General features: G+C 47.7%; 2 protein-coding genes across 2 annotated transcripts in view; one reads left to right on the forward strand and one right to left on the reverse strand.

The window, feature by feature from the left end:
- MIEF2 (mitochondrial elongation factor 2) overlaps positions 1 to 8,735 on the reverse strand; it is a 13,501-nt gene extending 4,766 nt beyond the window's left edge. The window contains exons 1-3 of the mRNA XM_035131228.2: positions 8,500 to 8,735; positions 2,316 to 2,470; positions 523 to 694 (exon numbers count right to left, since the gene is read on the reverse strand). Of these exons, the coding sequence (XP_034987119.2) occupies positions 523 to 694; positions 2,316 to 2,462 (319 nt within the window). The 5' untranslated portion in view covers positions 2,463 to 2,470; positions 8,500 to 8,735. The remainder of the gene's footprint in view (positions 1 to 522; positions 695 to 2,315; positions 2,471 to 8,499) is intronic.
- Positions 8,736 to 10,043: 1,308 nt separating this feature from the next.
- Positions 10,044 to 21,477, forward strand: part of FLII (FLII actin remodeling protein) — a 53,259-nt gene continuing 41,825 nt past the window's right edge. Inside the window, exons 1-5 of the mRNA XM_060282402.1 lie at positions 10,044 to 10,237; positions 17,052 to 17,162; positions 17,766 to 17,837; positions 18,911 to 18,991; positions 20,083 to 20,168. Of these exons, the coding sequence (XP_060138385.1) occupies positions 10,175 to 10,237; positions 17,052 to 17,162; positions 17,766 to 17,837; positions 18,911 to 18,991; positions 20,083 to 20,168 (413 nt within the window). The 5' untranslated portion in view covers positions 10,044 to 10,174. The remainder of the gene's footprint in view (positions 10,238 to 17,051; positions 17,163 to 17,765; positions 17,838 to 18,910; positions 18,992 to 20,082; positions 20,169 to 21,477) is intronic.

Here is a 21,477-nt window from a genome sequence, read left to right on the forward strand (position 1 = left end):
GGTCACTGTGGCCAGGATCGCCCTAGCCAGGAATGGCTGGAGCTGGCACTGAAACCAAACTGGGCCTAGTTACTAACATCCCTTCTGTCTCCAGGGACAATGATGAGTCCAGGAGGGACCGCCGCCACCCGGACTTCCGTCACAGAGTGAGCTGGCAGTAAATCACACCGTTCAAAGTTGCAGTGAACCAGGCACCCCCAAACTTGGCCCTCCAGGTGTTTTGGGACTACAATTCCCATCATCCCTGACCACTGGTCCTGTTAGCTAGGGATGATGGGAGTTGTAGTCCCAAAACACCTGGAGGGCCGAGTTTGGGGGTGCCTGCAGTGAACTATTAGCAGGGACACAATCTTCACAGGCTTGGTGAAGCGTCAGGCCAGTTGCTCTCTCTCTCTCAGCCTGGCCTACCTCGCAGGGGTGTTGTGAAGATAAAACAGGAGAGAGCCATATACAGAGGCTTGGGAACACAAGTACAGTTTGCCCTTAGGAAACAGAACCCGCCTGTAGCGTGACTCTCCTGACCTTGCGGAGTCCCACCCACGACTGGAGACAGCAGTGGCTCCTCGAGGTCTTCCTGCCGCACTTTGGGCACCGTTTTGATCAAGCTCAGCTCCTGCCAACTTTCCTCCAAGGACTTCTGCTTGGCTTTGATGTCGTCTTCATCGTCCGGCGGGCTGGTGGCCCGGTCGATGAGCTGCATAAGAACAAACACCCACCCTAACAGTTAGCATGAACGCCTCTGCCGTTTTTAGGCCCAGTTCTGCTCTGCCACAGGGGCACCTGATGAGTGTGGACCCCAAATACAAATCCAGGCTCCAGGGCCGGCCAAACCATAAGGCAGGGTGAGGCAACTGCTTCAGACGGCAGGTTCCACTGGGGCAGCTGCTCCCAGTGTAGATCTTTCTTTCCTTACTTGTTCTTGATGTAGATCTTCCTCCAACTCTTCTTCCCTGGCAGGGAAGGGAGCACCATTTTGGGATCCACGTCAGGTGCCGAAATCCCTTGAGCCGGTTATGCCAGGGGCATTGCTAGGAATTTAGAAGAATCGAGGTGCAAGGCCATAACACACATTTAACTTTTGGGCAAATTAAGGTGGACGGTGACCGAGGTCCACACAGCACTGCAATTTGCCATACACCCAACCACCATGCAAGGGGGGGAAATGGGGTTTTTTAAATTTGTTTTTAAAAGAAGGGGTAGTGGATCTGGGCCCAATGAGAAAGACTCAAGTGCTTTAAACTACAGGTCCACTACCCCTTCTTTAAAAACGAATACACACACTTTTTTTGGCTTGGTTAGTTAAATAAATACAGTGGTACCTCCGGTTGTGAACGGGATCCATTCTGGAGATCCGTCCGCATCCTGAGGGATGGCACCGGGGGTGCCATTTCTGCGCATGCGCGTGGCACGGTTTAGTGCTTCTGCGCATGCGCACACGGCGAAACCCGGGAAAATACTTCTAGGTTTGCTGCATACATATCCCGAAGGATACATAACCAGAGGTGAATGTAACTAGAGGTACCACTGTACTATAGTATGAATTTGCAAGCAGGATTTGAACTGTGAGCAACAGAAGGAATTAAGAGATTATTGTATTATTATGGTATAAGAAAGAGAAGATAGGGGACGGGGGGATTAAAAACCCCAGGGAAAATGGGGTGTGAAGTCTTCAAAACCAAAGAAAAAATTATTATGTATTGGAGTGTACATGAGAAATTTTTGAAAATTTAACAAAATATTACTGAGAAAGCCTCAAAAGCTAGCCGTCTCCTCCCAAACAACACCCCTGATCTACAAACAGACTATGGTCCCCTTAATAAAATTAAAACGTCATAAAGATGGTTGCTCATATAAAAAGACTAGGTAAAGGTAAAGGGGTCCCTGACCATCAGGTCCAGTCGTGTCTGGCTCTGGGGTTGCGGCGCTCATCTCGCTCTATAGGCCGAGGGAGCCAGCGTTTGTCCGCAGACAGCTTCCGGGTCATGTGGCCAGCATGACAAAGCCGCTTCTGGTGAACCAGAGCAGCGCACGGAAACACCGTTTGCCTTCCCACCGGAGCGGTCCCTATTTATCTACTTGCACTTTGATGTGCTTTCGAACTGCTAGGTGGGCAGGAGCTGGGACCGAGCAACGGGAGCTCACCCCATTGCAGGGATTCGAACCGCTGACTTTCTGATCAGCAAGCCCTAGACTCTGTGGTTTAACCCACAGCGCCACCTGGGTCCCTATAAAAGGACTACCTAACAGTAATTCCTCATCACACATTTAAAGGATGTTAGCAGCAGATCCGCAAAGGAAGAACAAGGCGGTCTCACCCTCTTCACAGCAAGCGTCGCGATCGCCAGCACAGCTGCTCCGCTGACGCCCAGGACCAACCTGGCATTGGCCAACAGGAAGTCCACCGCGCTGCCCAGGTTGCTCTCGTCCCGCCTCTTCCCCTGCTTGTGGCCGTAGTCTGCCATTGTTAACCCTGTTGGAGGGAAAGAAACCAAGTTTGAGAGGCTTCGGTAATAAGATTTCCACTTCAACCTGCAGAACTGACACTCCTAACTAGGCGCCGCATACCGTATCGGCCCGAATATAAACTGCACCTTTCTTTTTTTTTCCAAATTCCAACCATGAAAATTGAAAGTGCAGCTTAATTTTGCGAGCTTACAAAAATGGGCTTTTAAGATATCGCACCCGTCCCGCCCGCAGCACCCCCAAAGCTGGGCAGGAAAGAACGCGGGGGAGGGGGAAGACCGGCGGCACGGCTCCCCCTCAGCCCGTGATGCTGCCAGGAATGCGAGGAAGCAGTGCCCACCCCCGCCTGCAGCTCCCCAGCCTCCCCCCCCAAAAAAAAGTTGGGGGGGGGGTTGGCCAAAGTTGTTGAACTTTTTCGGCAAAACCTCAAAATAAATTGAAGTTTTTGAGCTACTTTTAAGGAAATTTGCCAAAATATGGCAACCCTAAGCTGGGAGGGTCCACCTCTTTCTGTGTGAGACAAGATCTACCTTTGGGAGAGAGCTCTCTTAATTTATTTTATTTCCTCTTTTCTTTTCTTTTTGTAAATAAATAGTAATTTATTATTTGTACGCAGCCACTCTGGGCGGCTTCCAACAGATTGAAAATACGCTGTTGTTTTGCTTTCCGTTTTTATTTATTGCGTTTATTTCATCGTGGGTTGAAAAGTTACAGTAAAAAAACATTATAAAAAGGGGGAAAGAGCTGCCTTGTTAAGAAAGCGGGCTGTTAGTCGTTCTTAGGTGTTGGTGTTGGGCAGGTTTGGCTCCAGGGTGTCGTGTTGATGAACCCTGTGGCTCGCTAGCTCCTCCTCGCCCAAAAACACTCGCATTCATCATGAGTCACAACTCCCAACATACGACTTAGCAGCTACAGCATCGCCATGGGAACAAGAAGCAAACAACATACTCAGACTGGAGGGTCATTGTGTTCTACTCAGCTTTCATCTCCTACACAGTTTCTAGGGCTTTACGCTGTGAAACGGTCTATAACAATAAATAAAATTTTAAAAACACTTTCCTGCACCATTTTTACTGCTTGACTGCAGGCGTATTGACCTACAAGCAGCTTCTGTTCAGTTTGGAGGAGATTACTTGGTACCAAATGTGCGTGTGGCGGAATGGCTAACCACCCAACTTGGGGGGTCTGGTCCACCCAGACCCCAAGCTGATTTTGCTAGACGCCTTCAGAACCACCTGCAAATGACTTCAAAATAACAGCTGGGACAGCTCAGTTGGTAGAGCATGAAACTCTCAGGCACCAGGCAAAAGCATTCCTCTATAACCAGGCCTCTGGCCACTAAATAAACAGTTAAAGTGGGAAAGGGGGCTGTTATTATGGGTATTTTACCAGCCTTTGGCTGATTAATATTCTACAGCCTTTTAAACATTAGGAAGAACTTCCTGACAGCAAGAGCTGTTCGGCAGTGGAATTTGCTACCAAGGAGTGTGGTGGAGTCTCCTTCTTTGGAGGTCTTTAAGCGGACGCTTGACGGCCATATGTCAGGAATGCTTTGATGGTGTTTCCTGCTCGGCAGGGGGTTGGACTGGATGGCCTTTGTGGTCTCTTCCAACTCTATGATTCTAAATGTGTTTATGAAAGGGGGGGTATTGTTTTGTTGCTTCTGTTTTAGCTACTCATTTCTGTTTTTATCTTGTGAACCGCCCTGAGATCTTTTGAAGGATGGTACATAAATCTAATAAATAATAATAATAGTCAATTTTTATGCTTTTTATTGTTTATTGCTTTATTATTACTATGCTCCTTAAAATGTGCTCCTAATGTTGTATACTAGAATAGAACAGAATAGAATAGAATAATTTATTGGCCAAGTATCAACCATACTTGGAATTTTATTTCGACTACATTGCAATGGGATCTTTTCATAAAGGGCAGTGTGTGTGTGTGTGTGTGTGTGTGTGTGTGTGTGTGTGTGTGTGTGTTAGCAAAAGCCCACCATAGGTCTGGCTATACTCATACGAACATGGCCCTCAGTTTAAAAAAATGGTTAGGCACCTCAAGCTTAGGGGGAGTGGCCTTATTTTGCCACCCCTGACACATGAAGCCACTAAAAACCTACTCAGCCACACTGCCAAACAAACACTTCCGAGGACAACTCATCGCCTGGTTTGAGAATAATAATAATAATAATAGTACTGTAATAGTAATTCGCCAGGGCTACAGAGGAGGAATCAGATTTCCGGCTGCTATTTTGAAGGCGTGTAACAATATCTTCCTGCCAGTTTCCCTTCTCTCCCAGGACAGTCTTTTCTATTCTGGGCATCAGAGTCCAAAAGTGGTTGCAAGGGAAGGCATCTAACCAGTCCCACACACAGTGGCAGGATTTGATCCGAGGCAGAGCTCAACCTCCTTGATTTGTCCCAGACCTTTTCAGCAGTTGTGCTGCCATGAGAAGAAGGGATTTCCAAGCATGTGCAGAGTGCCTTTTCTTTTTCACTGACCCACGTAGGGTGGATACAGACAATTGTTTTCCAAATGGTGGGGGTGGGGGTGACCAGGATCAGTAGCAGAGCACAGGTGCTTTGAATGCAGAAAGTCCCAGGTTCGTTCCTCAGCATCTCCACGTAGGGCCAGACAGAGGTATACAGTGGTACCTTGGTTCTCAAACTTAATCCATTCCCGAAATCCGTTCCAAAACCAAAGCGTTCCAAAACCAAGGCGCGCTTTCCCATAGAAAGTCATGTAAAACGGATTAACCCGTTCCAGACTTTTAAAAACAACCCCTGAAACAGCAATTTAACATGAATTTTACTATCTAACGAGACCACTGATCCGTAAAATGGAAGCAATAAACAATGTACTGCAGTCACACAATTTTTGTTTTTGAGGCTGTGTGTGTGTGTGACTGTGATTGGTTAATCACAGTCACACACACACAGCCTCAAAAACAAAAACACAAAATAAATAGCAAGAACAGATCTCAGCGTAACACTCAAAACGGAAGTGTGGCACTCAGATCGGAAGCGTAACACTCCAATCGTCAGTGTAACATTCAAAATGAACATCCGAAAAAAATTTGCAAACCAGAAAACTTACTTCCAGGTTTGCAGTGTTTGGGTTCCAAGTTGTTTGAGTACCAAGGCGTTTGAGAACCAAGGTACCACTGTAGTAGGAAAGGTTGTAGCTGTCTGGCCTTCTGGCTACACTCCCTCTCCCTAGGCTACGGCTGCCATACGTCCGGGATTCGTTCGTTGTAAATAACGTCCGGGCGGAATTTCCGAAAATCAGTAAAATGTCTGGAAAAGCCCGGGGGAATGGCAACCCGTGTCTGAAGTGTTGGTTTTTTTGACGAATTTCCTTAAAAATAGCTGGAAAAGTCAGCTGTTTGAGATTTTGCAAAAGGAAGCTCAACAACTTCACACACACACACTCCAAAAAAACCAAACAGCTCAAGAACTTTTGTGTCTGGCGTTTCATTTTTGAAATATGGCAACCCTACGCTTAGGCTGCAAGAGGACTGAACCCAGGAACGTTTGCCTGCAAAGCGGGTGCTTGGCTGCTGAGATATGATCTACACACACTTGCATATGATCCAGAAGCTGCAGCGAGTGCAAAATGCTGCAGCACGATTGCTGACAGGAGTGAGGCCTTGTCGGCACGCAACACCTGGGCTCAGAAATCTGCACTCGTTGCCAATTTGCTACAGAGCAAAGTTCAGGGTATTAGCATTCATATATAATAAAGTCCCTGTGTCTCTGCGTCCAGTCCCTGTGTCCACGCTACTGCGCATGTGCCCCACGGACACAGGGATTGGACGCAGAGACTGCAAGCACACAAACACACACACTCTCTCCCCCCCCCCCTCTGCCTACCGTTTCCCTCACGGTCCTCAGGAGAATCGTGGCCTTCTCCTGGGCGCCCACTGCCCAGCTGGGCTCAGTGAAGCGCCCCGAAGAAGCGGCGCCGCAGAAAGAGGCCAGATAGCGGCCTTCTCCTGGGCGCCCGCTGCCCAGCTGGGCTCAGCGGAGCGCCCCCCCCACGTGCCGCCACCGAAACAGGCCAAATCACGGCCAGCCGCCCCCACACGCCACATTGTAGCCTTCTCCTGGGTGCGGGCTGAATGACACTAGTTCATTTATAAAGTCCTTAACTTGGGACCAGTTTACCTACAATATCGCCTTACTTCAATCTGCCCACTGTTAACAGCAGGCTTCGTCAACCTCGGCCCTCCAGATGTTTTGAGACTACAATTCCCATCATCCCTGACCACTGGTCCTGCTAGCCAGGGGATTATGGGAGTTGCAGGCCAAAAACATCTGGAGGGCCAAGGTTGAGGAAGCCTGGTTAACAGGGTGCCAGTACAACTCCCTGCCTATTGATATCAAGCCTTTGCTGTACTCTGGCGCTTGCTAAAAACATTAGCAGTGTAGAATGTGGACGCATGCCTTAATTCTGCTTTTAGTTTAGCAATGATTATTTAAAGAGTTGTTTTTTGTGTTTTTACCGATAATTTTATCATTTTACTCTCTTTGTAAACGGCTTCAAGGTTCTTCTTAACAAACAACGAAATAGGTGGAGTTTAAGGAGGACTGGAAAATGTAAACTATTAAAAACTTATTTCAAATATGTTAAAACGCAAGTAGCTTTAGAGTAAGAATAGCAGTAAAATTTATCTGAAAACAGTGTGGAGAAGAGAAGGTATAGAATAACTAGTGTGTGTGTATTTAAAATATTATATATATATATATAATATCTATAAATAGAAAAATTAAAAATATTTAAAATTTTACAAAATTTACAAAATAAAAACAAAAATATGCTCACTTAGATGCATAGATGCCTCTGGGTATCATATTAAGATGGCGGGTGGATGTGGTCCCAACGGCACATCCAGTAACAAAAGTTTAAATACAGTACAGTAAAGGTCTCAAAATCTGGGACCTGATGCAAGAGACCCAGGCCTCAGGCATCCAGCTCCTCCTGCCCCCCAACCCCCCCCCGGCACCTATGGTGGAAATGCAGAAATAGCCCCACCCAATCAGCAATAGGGCAAGACGCCTTCATCTTCCCCAGCTGCAACAAAACATGTCTGTACCGCATCAGTCTCTACACAGCCACAGCTCTCCACTGGTTCACCCACAATGGCGCACTTCTCCATTCTCTCCCGAGACAGACGGATGCCAACTGGACAACCAACCCCTGGGGAGAAACCACACACCAAACGCTTAAACCGCATCCCCACCTCAGAATCCTGGGAGTTGTAGTTCGCCCCTCACTAAGCTGCAACCCCAGCACCACTAACAAACTACAGTTCCCAGGATTCTTGAGGGGGGTGCTTTAAATGTATGGTGTGCACAAGCTTACCACAGATCAACCTGCTTGTGGGTCAACAGCAGCGGCCAAGGCAATCAACCCACAGCCAAACTACAAAGGGCTCGTTGTGTTGGTCTAAAGAGGGCCTGGAAACTTGTGACCTTCTGGACTCCAGCTACCGCCATCCCTGACCACTGGGCTACGCTGCCTGCGTCTGATGGGACTTTGTCAACGTCCAGAGGACCACAGCTCCTATCCCTGGTCTACAGAGACACAGAGTCCTGTGGCATCTTGAGGGACGCTGCAATTGCTTCACTATTTAAAAAGTGCCACGGGATCGTGCTGGGGGGGGGGTTTGGACTAGATGACCCTTAAGTCCCTTCCAACTCCATTACTGTATTGATTCATCCCTTTCTCCTTAATTAAGGCCGTCCCTTCTAACCATTCAGAGCGGGGATCTAAAGGTCCTCCAAAACCCCTTTTTTTGGGGAGGGGGGTCGTTTCCCGACCTTACGACAAGAAACGTATTATTTAAAAAACTAAGTCGGTTCACCTTCTCCCCTGAAAGCTGAAGACCCGCCCCTCTTAGAGGTTAAAAATGAAGCAAAATTCCCCCTCCCCCCTAACATAACAGAAATAAGATCCCTTCGTTCTTCCGGCGGTTCCACCTTTGGAACCGAGGCTGCTCCGTGGAGGTAATACCGTAGCTCAGTTACCACTTACCTGTGCCTGGACCTGGAAGCGGACCCGGGGGAGCGGGCAGAGCGGAGAGCACCCAGCACCCCGACGCCACCGCGCAGGAAACGCTCAGCACCAGCGATGGAACGTCGGCCGAAGCCAAACGCCAAACACCCCGCCGAGCGACCAATGGCAGCGCGCTGCTCGCCTCTCAACGTTCCGGCATAGAACGCCGAGTATCTTTTTCGGCTTCCTGTACTCTTTGAGGCTGCGTAGGTGCCGCGAAGCTCCTCCTCCTCCTCCTTAAAGAGACAGCGTCGCTTTCGTCCTTTCTCTCCCTCCCCCGCACCCCGCCGCCTCTTCCAATCTGCCCAATGTGCGCATAGCAGCATAGGAAAGGGCTTTAAGCCGAGTCAGACTACTCCATCCATCTCAGTATTGTCTACTACACTGACTGGCAGCAGCTCCCCGGGTTTTCAGGAGTGCGCAGCAGGGGGTGTCTCTCCCCATCCTGCCTGCCTGGAGATGCCGGTTCCTGCAAAATACTACCGTCCACAAACAAGGAAAAAAGCAAATTCGTGGCGCCGTGTCATGATGGACCCGTGTCCAGAGTCCTTGCAAACACCTAGGCACGCTCCAGAAAAGCTGGAGCAGGAAGTCATGTGCTTGTTACTGCGAATTAACTAATGCGGAATACAAAAAAATGTGGAGTTTGTGGAGGGTAGTGGTGGAATGCCTGTTGTCTTTGTCCATGGAGTTTTCTTGGCAGGGATACTGGAGTGGCTTGCCAGTTCCTTCTCCAGGTGGATCACGTTTAGTCAAAACTCTCCACTATGACCTGTCCATCTTGGGTGGCCCTGCATGGCATAGCTCATAGCTTCTCTGAGTTATTCAAGCCCCTTCGCCACGACAAGGCATTGATCCATGAAGGGGATCCATGATCCTAAACAAGTGGTGGAATATGAGCCATTTATACGTCCTCCTTTCTCCTAGTCCGTACTCACCTGCGGTGGTTACCGACATGTAGAGGAGCGTAGTGGTTTTCTCCCGGTCTGACTTTTTTCCCAGAATTTCAGGAAAACCTTCCGGACGTCCTAATCCGTCCTCTTTTGAGGATTTACAGAACGGGATTGCGGCAGCGGCTAACTGTAGCCAGCTATACTGGAGTGTTTTTTTTAAAAAAAACACCATACGTTTAAAGAGCTTTCGAAGCACTTTGACATCGTGCGGAATCTTGGGAGCTGCAGTGTGTTAAAGATGTGTGAAAACTATAGGTCGGCACCCGTAAACTACAATTCCCAGGGTTATATGGAAGAGTCGCGATTGGGGATGCGGGGGTGCGAGAGGAGCCGGGGCTACTTGAAGTGGAATGAGAGTGCGTCAAATGCATGTTGCGGATGTGACCCAAGAGTCCCGGGCGTGTGCGTCTAGCCGTATGAGGACCCCCCCCTCGAAAGCACCCCCCAATGTGCGCTCGGCAGCGAAGGAGTTAAAGGGGCGGAGCCCTCCCCACTAGCCCTCTTTCAGTGTGCAAAAGGCCACGCCCCTCCTTTTTACCACTGCCCCTCCCCTCTTTCTAAAAAAAATTGTTCCCCCTCCCTGTTTAGGGCTGTGGCACCGAGGGAGAGCAGAAGCAGCTGAGTTGGGGAGTTAGAAACGAGCAGGCGTCGCTGCTGTTCCTCCTCTTCCCACCCACCCCCACCCCCCGTGTAAAGGAGCCATGGCTGCCACCGGGGTGCTCCCCTTCATCCGGGGGGTCGATCTCAGCGGGAACGACTTCAAGGTAAGTCCTGGGGCCCGAGAGAAAGAGAGAATCGCCTTCCTTCCGTGGCCGGCGAAGAGAGCCGGAAGGGAGGCAGGGAGGGAGGGAGGCCGGCCTGGCTGCGGCTAATTTTAGACTTTCGCTCATCCCACCCTCCTGGCCGGGGCGTGGAAGCCTGAAACGCTGCCTGTTCCTGTGTAGGACTAAGGCCCTAGTCCTCAGTAACGTGGGGTGGGGCGGAGGGCGATGAGCACAGTTTGCAAGGGTTTTTTTGTTGCGCTGCGGCAGACTCAGCTCTCACCGGGTCAGCTTCCTGAGTCACACAGAGTTCTTCGTGTCTCCCCCCCCCCCCGTGGAAACGTTCTAGAAGAAACTGACCTATTATTGGCCATTCATGATGCTGATGCTGATAATGACAACAATAATAATAATAAATAATTTTATTATTTATAACCCGCCCATCTGGCTGGGCGGCTTCCAGCAAAATATTAAAATACAATAATTCATCCGATATTAAAAGCTTCCACAAATAGGGCTGCCTTCAGATGTCTTCTAAAAGTCAGATAGTTGTTTATTTCCTTGACATCTGACGGGACGGCGTTCCACAGGGCGGGCGCCACCACCGAGAAGGCCCTCTGCCTGGCTCCCTGTAACTTCGCTTCTCGCAGCGAGGGAACCTCCAGAAGGCCCTCGGAGGTGGACTTCAGTTTCCGGGCTGAACGATGGGGGTGGAGACACTCCTTCAGGTATATTGCATCTGTAGCCCACCTTTTTCTCCCAAGGTGCCATAGATGACTCCCTCTCCCTGCCACACAAACACACTCCCTTGCTTATGGAATGCCCTCCCACCAGATGTGGAAGAGAAAAACAAACCCCCAGCAAGGTAGGCTAGTCTGAGAGGCAGCGACTGATTGCCCCAGTGAGAGCTTCATGGCTGAAGGGAATATTTGAACCCTGCTCTCTCCCAGGTCCGACGCTCAAAAAGTCTAAACGCTACACCACCGCTGGTTCACATGCAAATGCACACACAAAACTCCCAGATTGTAGGAAAATGGAGGGGGGCAGGTCTCAATGAAATCCAAAATCTCCCCCACCCAGTTTTTAGGTGAATCATTACTGTATTATTATTTGTTTATTAAATTTATATACCGTCCCATACCTGCAGATCTCAGGGCAGTTAACGTGATAAAATCATGTCCACAGCCTCCCCAGTCACCTGCAAAGAGGGGAAAATAAAAGCGGTTTCAGCCCACCTTGGGCCGGCCTGTCCATGGAGCTTTTCAAAGCCAGAAAATGATCATAACAGTTGGAAGGGACCCCAAGGGTCATCCAGTCCAACCCCCTGCAATGCAGGAATCTCAACTCAAGCATCCATGACAGGTGGCCACCCGACCTCTGCTTAAAAGACAGAAGTACTGTTTTGGGGGGGACAGGAGGCAGGCAGGTGTGGAGGACTCTCCGGTCCTGAATGGGGTAACTGTGCCCCTGAAGGACCAGGTGCGCAGCCTCGGAGTCATTTTGGACTCACAGCTGTCCATGGAGGTGCAGGTCATTTCTGTGTCCAGGGCAGCTGTCTACCAGCTCCATCTGGTACGCAAGCTGAGACCCTACTTGCCCACGGACTGTCTCTCCAGAGTGGTGCATGCTCTGGTTATCTCCCGCTTGGATTACTGTAATGCACTCTAAGTGGGGCTACCTTTGAAGGTGACACGGAAACTGCAACTAATCCAGAATGCGGCAGCTAGACTGGTGATTGGGAGGGGCCGCCGAGACCACTTAACACCGGTCCTGAAAGACCTACATTAGCTCCCAGTGCGTTTCCGAGCACAATTCAAAGTGTTGGTGCTGACCTTGATAAAGCCCTAAATGGCCTTGGTCCAGTATACCTGAAGGAGCGTCTCCACCCCCATCGTTCTGCCCAGACACTGAGGTCCAGCGCCGAGGGCCTTCTGGCGGTTCTCTTATTGCGAGAAGTTACAGGGAACCAGGCAGAGGGCCTTCTCGGTAGTGGCACCCGCCCTGTGGAATGCCCTCCCACCAGATGTCAGAGATAAACAACTACCAGACTTTTAGAGGACATCTGAAGGCAGCCCTGTTTAGGGAAGCTTTTAATGTTTAATAGATTGTTGTATTTTAATGCTCTGTTGGAAGCCGCCCAGAGTGGCCGGGGAAACCCAGCCAGATGGGCGGGGTATAAATAATAAATTATTATTATTAATAATAATTAATTAATTAAAAACCTCCAAGGCAGAGGTGCAGGAGGGGCGGGGAGAACCTGGGGGACCCCAGATGCTGTTGGACTCTACTTCCCATCAGCCCCGACCAGCGTGGTTAGTAGTTAGGGACCATGGGAGTTGTAGTTCAGTAAGGGCTAGGAGGGCACAGGTTTGCCTAAAAACATAGGAACACTCTGCTGGACCAGGCCAATGGCCCATCTAGTCCAGCATCCTGTTCTCGCAGTGGATAAGCAAATGCCTCTTTGGGGAAACCTGCAAGCAGGCTTCGAACACAGGAGCATTCTCCCCTCCTACCGTCTCCAGCCACAGGTTTTCCGAAGCATTGCTGCGGAGGTAGAGCATAGCCGCTGATAGGCCTCCCATCTTATTTTATTAATTAGAATTCACCCATAGATTTCAGGGCTGTTCGCAACATAAAAATACAGGATAAAAACACAAAATGAATAGTAAAAACAAGAACAACAACACCCCCACCCCCGGACACGCAAACAATAACCCCCCTTCCTGCTAAGAAACTAGGAAGAATTAGATTAATTTACTCAAAGCAGGGTGGATCTGATTTAAATCATATGAATTTAAATCATGATTTAAATCACGATTTAAATCTATAGTCAGTAAGACTTGATTTAATTTTTTTTTTTTACAGAAAGACTCATTCTTGCTGTTATAATCTTAATATGTACAACCAGATGAAGGTTTCATTTTGGAATAATAATTTTGCAGAGTAGTTTTTACAGCTATATCAAAAATTACTGATTTGGTTATACTATTAGAAATACATAGACAGATAATTATGAAATTATTGTAAGGTTTAATAAGTTGACTGATTATATTTGGACAACTTTTCTGCTGTACTTTATCGGAAGGAGAAAAATAATCATTAGTAACAATTTAAACAATTTTTTTAACTAAAACAATAACATAGAACTGTATCCATGTTTCTTAACTGATGTGGTTAAACAATTTTTTATTTTTTTTAAAAAACTAACTTAGGCTGAGTTTTAGCACACATGAACAACTTAAAACAAATCCTTATTTCCTGATGAATAGCCTTTGATTTTTGCTCCAAAAGCATTTTATTTTAAAAAATACGATTAAAATAAAAAAAATCTGATTTAAGTTTTTTTAAAAAATCCAATTTAAATTTTTTAAAATCTGATTTTTGCGATGACTGCGAGTGGCAGCGTAGGTCAGTCTGGTGAGCGATTTTTGGCAATCCCTGCTGAAAACAGCTCAACAACTGCAACTGTGCCCCCCCCAAAAAAGCTCAACAACTCTGGGCAATCTCCCCCCATTTTCTTAAATTGGAGTCCCCAAAATAGGGGGCGTCTTATGCACAGAAAAATACGGTACTTTGGACCTGTGAATTGCACCAGTGTCACAGCACCCTAGGAAAACACTTGGGCAAGAGATCTAGTTGCCCCTTCATATCCCAGAGGCAGGAGGAACCCTGCGCCACCCGACTGCTGCTGGGAGCCTGTGGCCAAAACCTGCAATTTACTTACGCATTCACATCCTTTTTTAAGGTTGCATGTCCATCGCTTTAATCTCTTCCCATTTGCTAACTTGGTGACTCATACCTGTAAATATCAACTGAATCCATTGACGGCACACGGTTCTGAGGCAATGTGTCAAGACATTCTTGATCTGTGATGGTTCATTGATGCAAACAAGTAATTGCTGGAGCCTTTGAAGAGGCTCTCATTGCAAGCCATCCAACCATTTTCTGTCTGCTCTGACCGGCGGCAGCGCTCCAAGTTGTTGGGGCAGAGAGAGGACCTTTTCCTTGCCGTGCTATCTGAAGCCCATAATAATATTATTATTATCAATAATAATTTTATTATTTATTTATACCCCCGCCCATCTGGCTGGGTTTCCCCGGCCACTCTGGGCGGCTTCCAACAAAAGATTAAAAATACATCAAAACACCAGTCATTAAAAACTTCCCTAAACAGGGAATGAATTAAGAAGGATGGTTGTGAATTGGCGAGTTCTCGTTCCTGTTCATTTCATTCAAAGAAGTTGCACCCTGCCTTTCAGACGGAAAGGGGTGCAGATTGATAAAAACAGTACAATCCCTGCCCCCCCCCCGACTTACAACGTAAGCAGACATGACACAAAAGGAAAAGGGGATAGAGGAGGAAAATAAGCCAATTCAGAGGAGCATTGTAAAAAAAAAAAAAATTGCCCGCCATAAAGGCCCATGCAGATTCAAAATGATTCAAAAGCTTTTCAGCCAGAAAGCTAATTTTATTTTTAAAAAGGTTGCAGAACACTCTTTCTGCCTCCCCTCAATCCATCCGCCTTCCATTTCTCTGTTTGCAATTTTGTTTGTCTTTCCCGACTTTTGTGTGGCTGCCCTCGAGCTGGCAATAACGTTTGAGTCATATTTGGTAATGTGCTCTGGGGTTTTTTGGGTGTGTTTCTTCGTTTTGAGATAGGGTTGGAGGCTGGGAATGTTCTCGCAGTGACACGCAGCAGGCCCAGCTAATAAACCGTGATCTAACTAACCTGCGAACAGCGAGTGTGCAAGTGATCTGTGCTAGAAAGAATTCGGATCTCTGTCACCCCCTCCTCCAAATCGGAAACACTGTCCCTGCCATCTAGTTGCAAGCTTGCAAGGGTGTGGAGCGACTCCGCCAGGAGGAAAGGATACAGCGTTTGGGATTTTATAGTTTAGAGAAAAGGCGAGTAACGTCACAGAAGTATATGTACAGTGGAACCTCGGTTTATGAACACCCCGGTTTACGAATTTTCGGTTTACGAACGCCGCGGACCCATCTGGAACGGATTAATTCACTTTCCATTATTTTCAATAGGAAAGTTCACTTCAGTTTATGAACGCTTCAGTTTATGAACAGACTTCCGGAACCAATTACACCCATGCTTTGGGTTAAGTACGCTTCAGGTTGAGTACTCCGCGGACCCGTCTGGAACGGATTAATCCACTTTCTGTTACTTTCAATGGGAAAGTTCGCTTCAGTTTATGAACAGACTTCTGGAACCAATTGTGTTCATAAACCGAGGTACCACTATATATATAATTATGCATGCCAATGCAGAGAGTCTACAGGAAAAAGGATCTCTCTTTCGTAACACACAACTCCTCATGGGTATACAATGAAGCTCAATGATGGATGATTCAGAATGCTGAATGAAAGAAGCCTTTGGCCTGGCCCAGCAGACTTGTCCTATGGTCTCCTTAAGAGTGAAATTAGGACTGTAAACGCCCCTTGGGGGAAATCTGTGATACTCTCAGGCCTGTGTTCGAAATTAGCCAGGTGCAACCAAGGACTCAGCTATACAGCTGCAAATAAAATGTTTTAAGTGCAATATACAATGTGACACTAGGTGGCGATGGTGAGCCTTATGGAAAATCCAGTGTATTTTTAAAACGCTTTTTTAAAAAAGGCATTTTCAGAACGTTTTTAATATGCCAGTAGATTCTGCCCAAGTGAAGATGCCTGGGCGCCATCTGGAGGTGCTTGCCTGGGGATCCTTGGATCTGGACTGCTTTCGCACACTAATACCCCGTCCTGCAGAATTCTATCAGTTATATTTTATCTGCACAATCAGAATGAATTTCAGGAAGCAAAATGCTGTTTCAAAGGTGTGAACCTGGCCTAAGGTCGTCATATGAACTAGACAGGTGTTTAACTGATAACCAATCGCTGTCTTACCATTTGAAGAATAAGACTTTAGAGCTGGCTTGCCCCAAAATGGCAACTAGGCGTTCCGTTTTGGCGTCTGCACCTAGATCATATATATTGAGTTTCTAACACTGTCTTAGACAGTAAACGTAGGAAGTGGTTTGCTGCATTGGAGCAAAGGCCTGTCTCAGGGGAGGAGGGTCAGGTCTCTGGCCCCCGACACTCTCCCCTGCCTACATCTCCTCGGACATATCCCCTGTTTCCAGGCCCCTTGCAGACCTCCCTTGCACACTCCTTGAGTGCATTTGCATCTTGTGTTTTGCCCAGCCGAACTGCATCCTTGTACTATTACCAGCCTGGATGGAGGACAGAGGAGGGCGCCTGAGAGTGTGCCGAAATTATCCTCCTGTACAAAAGTAGCATTACATGTTTTGCTGCTCTCACAATTGCCTCTGGCCTTCTGCTCCTCGGGTCTAATCCTATCCCTAGAATCATAGAATTGTACAGTTGGAGGGGACCACAAGGGACATCTAGTCCAACCCCCTGCAATGCAGGGGTCTTTTTGCCCAACGTGGGGCTCGAACCCACAACCTTGAGATTAAGAGTCTCATGTGCCCCTGTTCTAGAGCAGGGGTCAGCAACCTAAGGCCCATGGGGGTCTTTTAACTGCCCCCCTGAGCCACCCCGAACCAAGCCGCCCGCTCGGTGAGTCCCCGCGCGCTGCAGTAAACCGGCGCAGCATGGGGACTTGCTTCTGCGGCACCAGAAATTGCGTCTGTGCACAGATGCCGGAAATCGCAAGCGCGGGTGCTCACGTGATCCAGCCCACGGAGGGATCTCCGCTGGAGTGAACTAGCCCAAGCAAGGTAAACCTTGCTGACCCCTGTTCTAGAGCGTAACTAAGTCTCTGTCTCCTGTGTTGTTGCTTTTCCCCTCCTCTTCCTGCAGGGCGGTTATTTTCCAGAGCACGTCAAGTCGATGACCAGCTTGCGATGGCTGAAGCTGAACCGCACTGGCCTCTGCTACCTCCCCGAGGAGCTGTCTTCCCTCCAAAAGCTGGTGAGGAGCTTGCCCTTGCTGGCAGCTCGGGAATGGATGTGGCTTTTCTGCCGGCTTGGGAGCTGCAACCTCCTTAGGAATTTCTCGAGAGGGGCGGGGGGGGGGGAGCCCAGGCAGAGCTAGAAAAAGGGAAGGGAAGGGGAGAGCAGCTGAAACAGGTGGGTTGCTCTTTCCGTTTCAGGAAAGGGAAAATGTGCGCCAAATGTGCAAGGTTGGAAGGACGAGGCTTCGGGCTCAGATTTCGTTGCTCAAGGAGCAAGGGCATGGAGACCCCACACGGGGGACCTTGCTGAATGCAGAGCAGGTCTGGGTCTGAGTGGGGGGGGCACCTGGGAATTGTGAATGCCTTCATTTATTTTTATTTTGACAATTTGCACAGCACTTGATCGCAGTCGCCTCTGCGTTTGCGCACAGCCAGCTCAACAACTGCAGCAAAATGTAGAGTAGGAAGGGACACCCAAATGCCATCTAGTACAACCCCCTGCAATGCAGGAATCTCAACTAGATCCTCCATGACAGATGGCCATCCAACCTCAGCTCAAAAACTTCCAAGGAAGGCGAGTCCACAAACCGGTTGTGCTTTCTTTCTTTGTTTCCAAACAGGAACATCTCTCCGTGAGCCACAACAGCCTCACCACTCTCCACGGAGAACTCTCCGGCCTGCCTTGCCTCCGGGTAAAGTTTCGAATGCTTTTTTGAAATCCTCGTGTTTGTTGCTCGGAAGCCCTGCTAGCTCAGAACAGTGCAGCTGGCCGGCTCGTCCTATTCATCTTCTCCGCTCTGATGGCTCTGGTTTAGATCCTGTAACCGTTAGCCAGCCATTCAAGTACAAAAAAACAAACAAACCGCCTCCTAACTGCGGCCTCGGAAGAACAAAAGGGGCAAGTTAAGAATGTATGGTGAGCCTGCTGGATCAGGCCAAAGGCCCACCCAGTCTAACCAGGTGCCTGCGGGAAACCCATAGGTAGAACTCGATCACAAGAGCAAAACTCTTCCCACTTGCAGCTGTCAGCAGCTGGTCTTCGAAAGCATTGCTGCTTCCAATATTGAAGGTTGTAGTAGCCATTGAGAGCCTTGTCCTCTGTGAATTTGGCCAATCCCCTTTTAGAAGTACCGGTCGTAGTAGGTCTAAGAGATATTGCAATGCGTAGATATATTGCCATCTGTTCAGTAATGGACTTATTAGGCCTCCCTCCCCTCAAGGAATACTTCTTTTTATTTGTACCTTGCCCATCTGACTGGGTCGCCACAGCCCCTCTGGGCCCCAAAGGGCCTCTAAAAATTGGCCAGGAAACTGCCTTATGCATTCCCCGGGCCCCTGTTAGGATTTGCAGCAGAAAGGCACATAGAATAATAGAATTGTAGAGTTGGAAAGGACCACGGGGGTCATCTAGTGCAAGCGATGGAGGAGTCTTTCACCCGATGCGGGGCTCAAACCCACGACCCTGAGACTGATTGCAAGGACAGCACCTCTCCTTGAAGGGAGCTTCAGCAAATCTGCGCACCAACGACGTTAAAAACGGGACAACAAACCTGCTCTTTGGTACTTGGGTATTGTTAGAAAATCGAGCTATGGCATGCATTTGTTAGGGGGAGACCAAGTTAGGCTCAGTGAGTGCGGCAAATGTGCTCCGTGAAGCCGATATCTTTTATTCCGAGTGATAGACTTGGTGGTCTGGTTCAGGTGCTGTAAATATAATATTTGCATCCTTGGTATTTTCCCCTGACCTCTTTCGACATTCCTCTAGGCCATTGTTGCTCGTGCCAACTGCTTGAAGAACTCTGGGGTTCCTGATGACATCTTCCAGCTTGACGACCTCTCTGTGTTGGTATGTTTGGGCCCAATTGCTCCGTGGCTGCGATGGGTTCAGCGTGGTTCGGCGCCACAGGGTGTGTGTGTCGAAGATCCATTACTATTTCTGCAGATGGGTCTCTGCCTCTGGCATCCCGGAGCCCTCCAGTCAGCATGAATGGGGAGCGTTTTAGCCACTGAGAAGAAGTCTTCTCACCCTTTGTGCCGATTGCAGCCAATCAGAGTGAGAAGAGGCGAGTTGGACACTGAGGATTGGCTCCTAGCTGTGTGGGAAGAACTTGAGGCCAGTGCAGAAAGCAAAGGGTTTGCTTTCCTTGAGCTCTTTACATCAAGGAAGATAATAATAATAATAATAATAATAATAATAATAATAAATACAGTCATACCTTGGGTTTAAGTACGCTTTCAGTTTAAGTACTCCGCGGACCCGTCTGGAACGGATTAATTCACTTTCCATTACTTTCAATGGGAAAGTTCACTTCAGGTTAAGTACAGACTTCTGGAACCAATTGTGTACTTAAACCGAGGTACCACTGTAATAATAATAATGCTTGATTGATGCAGTTTGTGAGTCGCCACCTATTTTGCTAATTGCAAGCTTGCTTATGAATTGCTATTCAAATCTTCTTTTTTTAAAAAAAAGCAATTTATTGAATTTTCCAAATAAACACATTAAAGACAATAAACAAAACAAACATTCAAAAACAAATACCACACACACAATTATCTTTTTAACAATTCTTCCCAAATCTCTCATTCCCCATGCTCTGCCGAGCTTGACTTCCCTCCCTCCCCTCATTTGGTTTTCTTTTCAACTCTTTATCTCGCAGTTCCTTTATTCCATCCATTTAAAGTCAATTCGTAGGATTTATTTCAATCCTGCAAGTGTCTTTAAACTTCTACAGTTCTTTTCCATATAGTCCACAAATTTACTCCAGTCTTTTTGGAACCTTGTTTCCCCCTGGTTCCGGATCCTGCTAGTCAGTCCTGCTATTCGAATCTTCTGACCCCTGGGAATCTTGAACATTTTGGGGGCAGCTGCTGGTCACCCCTAATGCAGAGCTCTGCTAGATGCCTTTTGATTCATCTCTTCTTGTTTTCTCCTAGGACCTGAGCTACAACCAGCTGACCGAGTGCCCCCGTGAGCTTGAGAATGCCAAAAACATGCTCGTGCTGAACCTGAAACATAACAGGTAAAAAATTTTGGGGTGTGTGTGTGAATTTCCTCCCCGGAAGATGGGCAGAAAACATTTGGTTCTTCCCAGGAGGGCCGAGTGTGTTGGGATTGGTTGGTTCACATTTCTGTAAAATGGGGGCGTTAAAAACGTAAGAGTAACCTGGTGGATCAGGCCCGTGGCCCATCTAGTCCAGCTTCCTCTTCTTACAATGGCCAACCAGATGCATTTTCCCTTAGTCTCATGCCCACAATAAGTTATTTTGCAAAGAAAGAGAAAGCAAGCAAGCTTTGTTTATAATGAAAGGAACCGAATAGATTGATGCTGTTTCAGGCAGCAAAATTACAATGGAAGCAGGCAGCAAATTCTGCAATAAATGCACACCTTGATCTGAAGAGCGAAGGAATCCCTAACTATGCTCAAAAGCCTACAGAAAGTGAGTGTCACAGTTTTGCCATTGAAACCACACTAATAGCAGATCGAGAAACGGGTGTGGGAGGGATTTGCCTGCCGTTAAGGTGAAACTTGTATTGGTTTTCCAAGAGCGCTGAGTAAGTTCGTTGTTGCAGCTTGGAGAGCTAACTAACCATTGAAAATCTAGGACAGGCATAGGCAAACTCCGGCCCTCTAGATGTTTGGGACTACAATTCCCATCATCCCTGACCACTGGTCCTGTTAGCTAGGGATGATGGGAATTGTAGTCCCAAACATCTGGAGGGCCGGAGTTTGCCTATGCCTGATCTAGGAGTTTAGTACTAGTTTTAGCCAATGCATTCTAATGGAGAATATTTCTATTGCCTCCTCCCAGAGTTTCCTGCTTATTTTGCTGAATTAAAAGTTGCAAGAATATAATCCTAGTAAGCAGTGACTAAACTGGTTACTCTTATTAATGGGACTACTTATCAAAAGCCCCTGCCAATACGGCCAGTGGCTGGGGAGTGCTGCAGATTCTCCCTCCATGATAAAGTGGCAGTGATACCGTATTTTTCGCTCCTTAGGACACACCTGACCATAGGACACACCTAGTTTTTAGAGGAGGAAAACAAGAAAAAAATATTTTGCTTTCTTGAATTGTCCTAGGTGTAGCAGCCAATTCCTAGAGGCCTAGGTGCCTTTGCCTCCCCCCATTAAATATTTGAGGAAGCTTATTTTGCAAAGGGGGAAAGTTCCATTTTTTTTAGGATCAGCTCACAGTTGTGCAGCTTTTTTGCAAAGTGGGAAAGCTCCATTTTTGAGGATCAGCTCAAAGTTGTTGAGCTTACCTTGCAAAGGGGAAAAAAATCCTGTTTTTATGGGGTTCAACTCACAGTTCTACAGCTTCTTTAGG

The sequence above is a fragment of the Zootoca vivipara genome, chromosome 14 (assembly GCF_963506605.1).
Source record: "Zootoca vivipara chromosome 14, rZooViv1.1, whole genome shotgun sequence".
Lineage (NCBI taxonomy): Eukaryota > Metazoa > Chordata > Lepidosauria > Squamata > Lacertidae > Zootoca > Zootoca vivipara.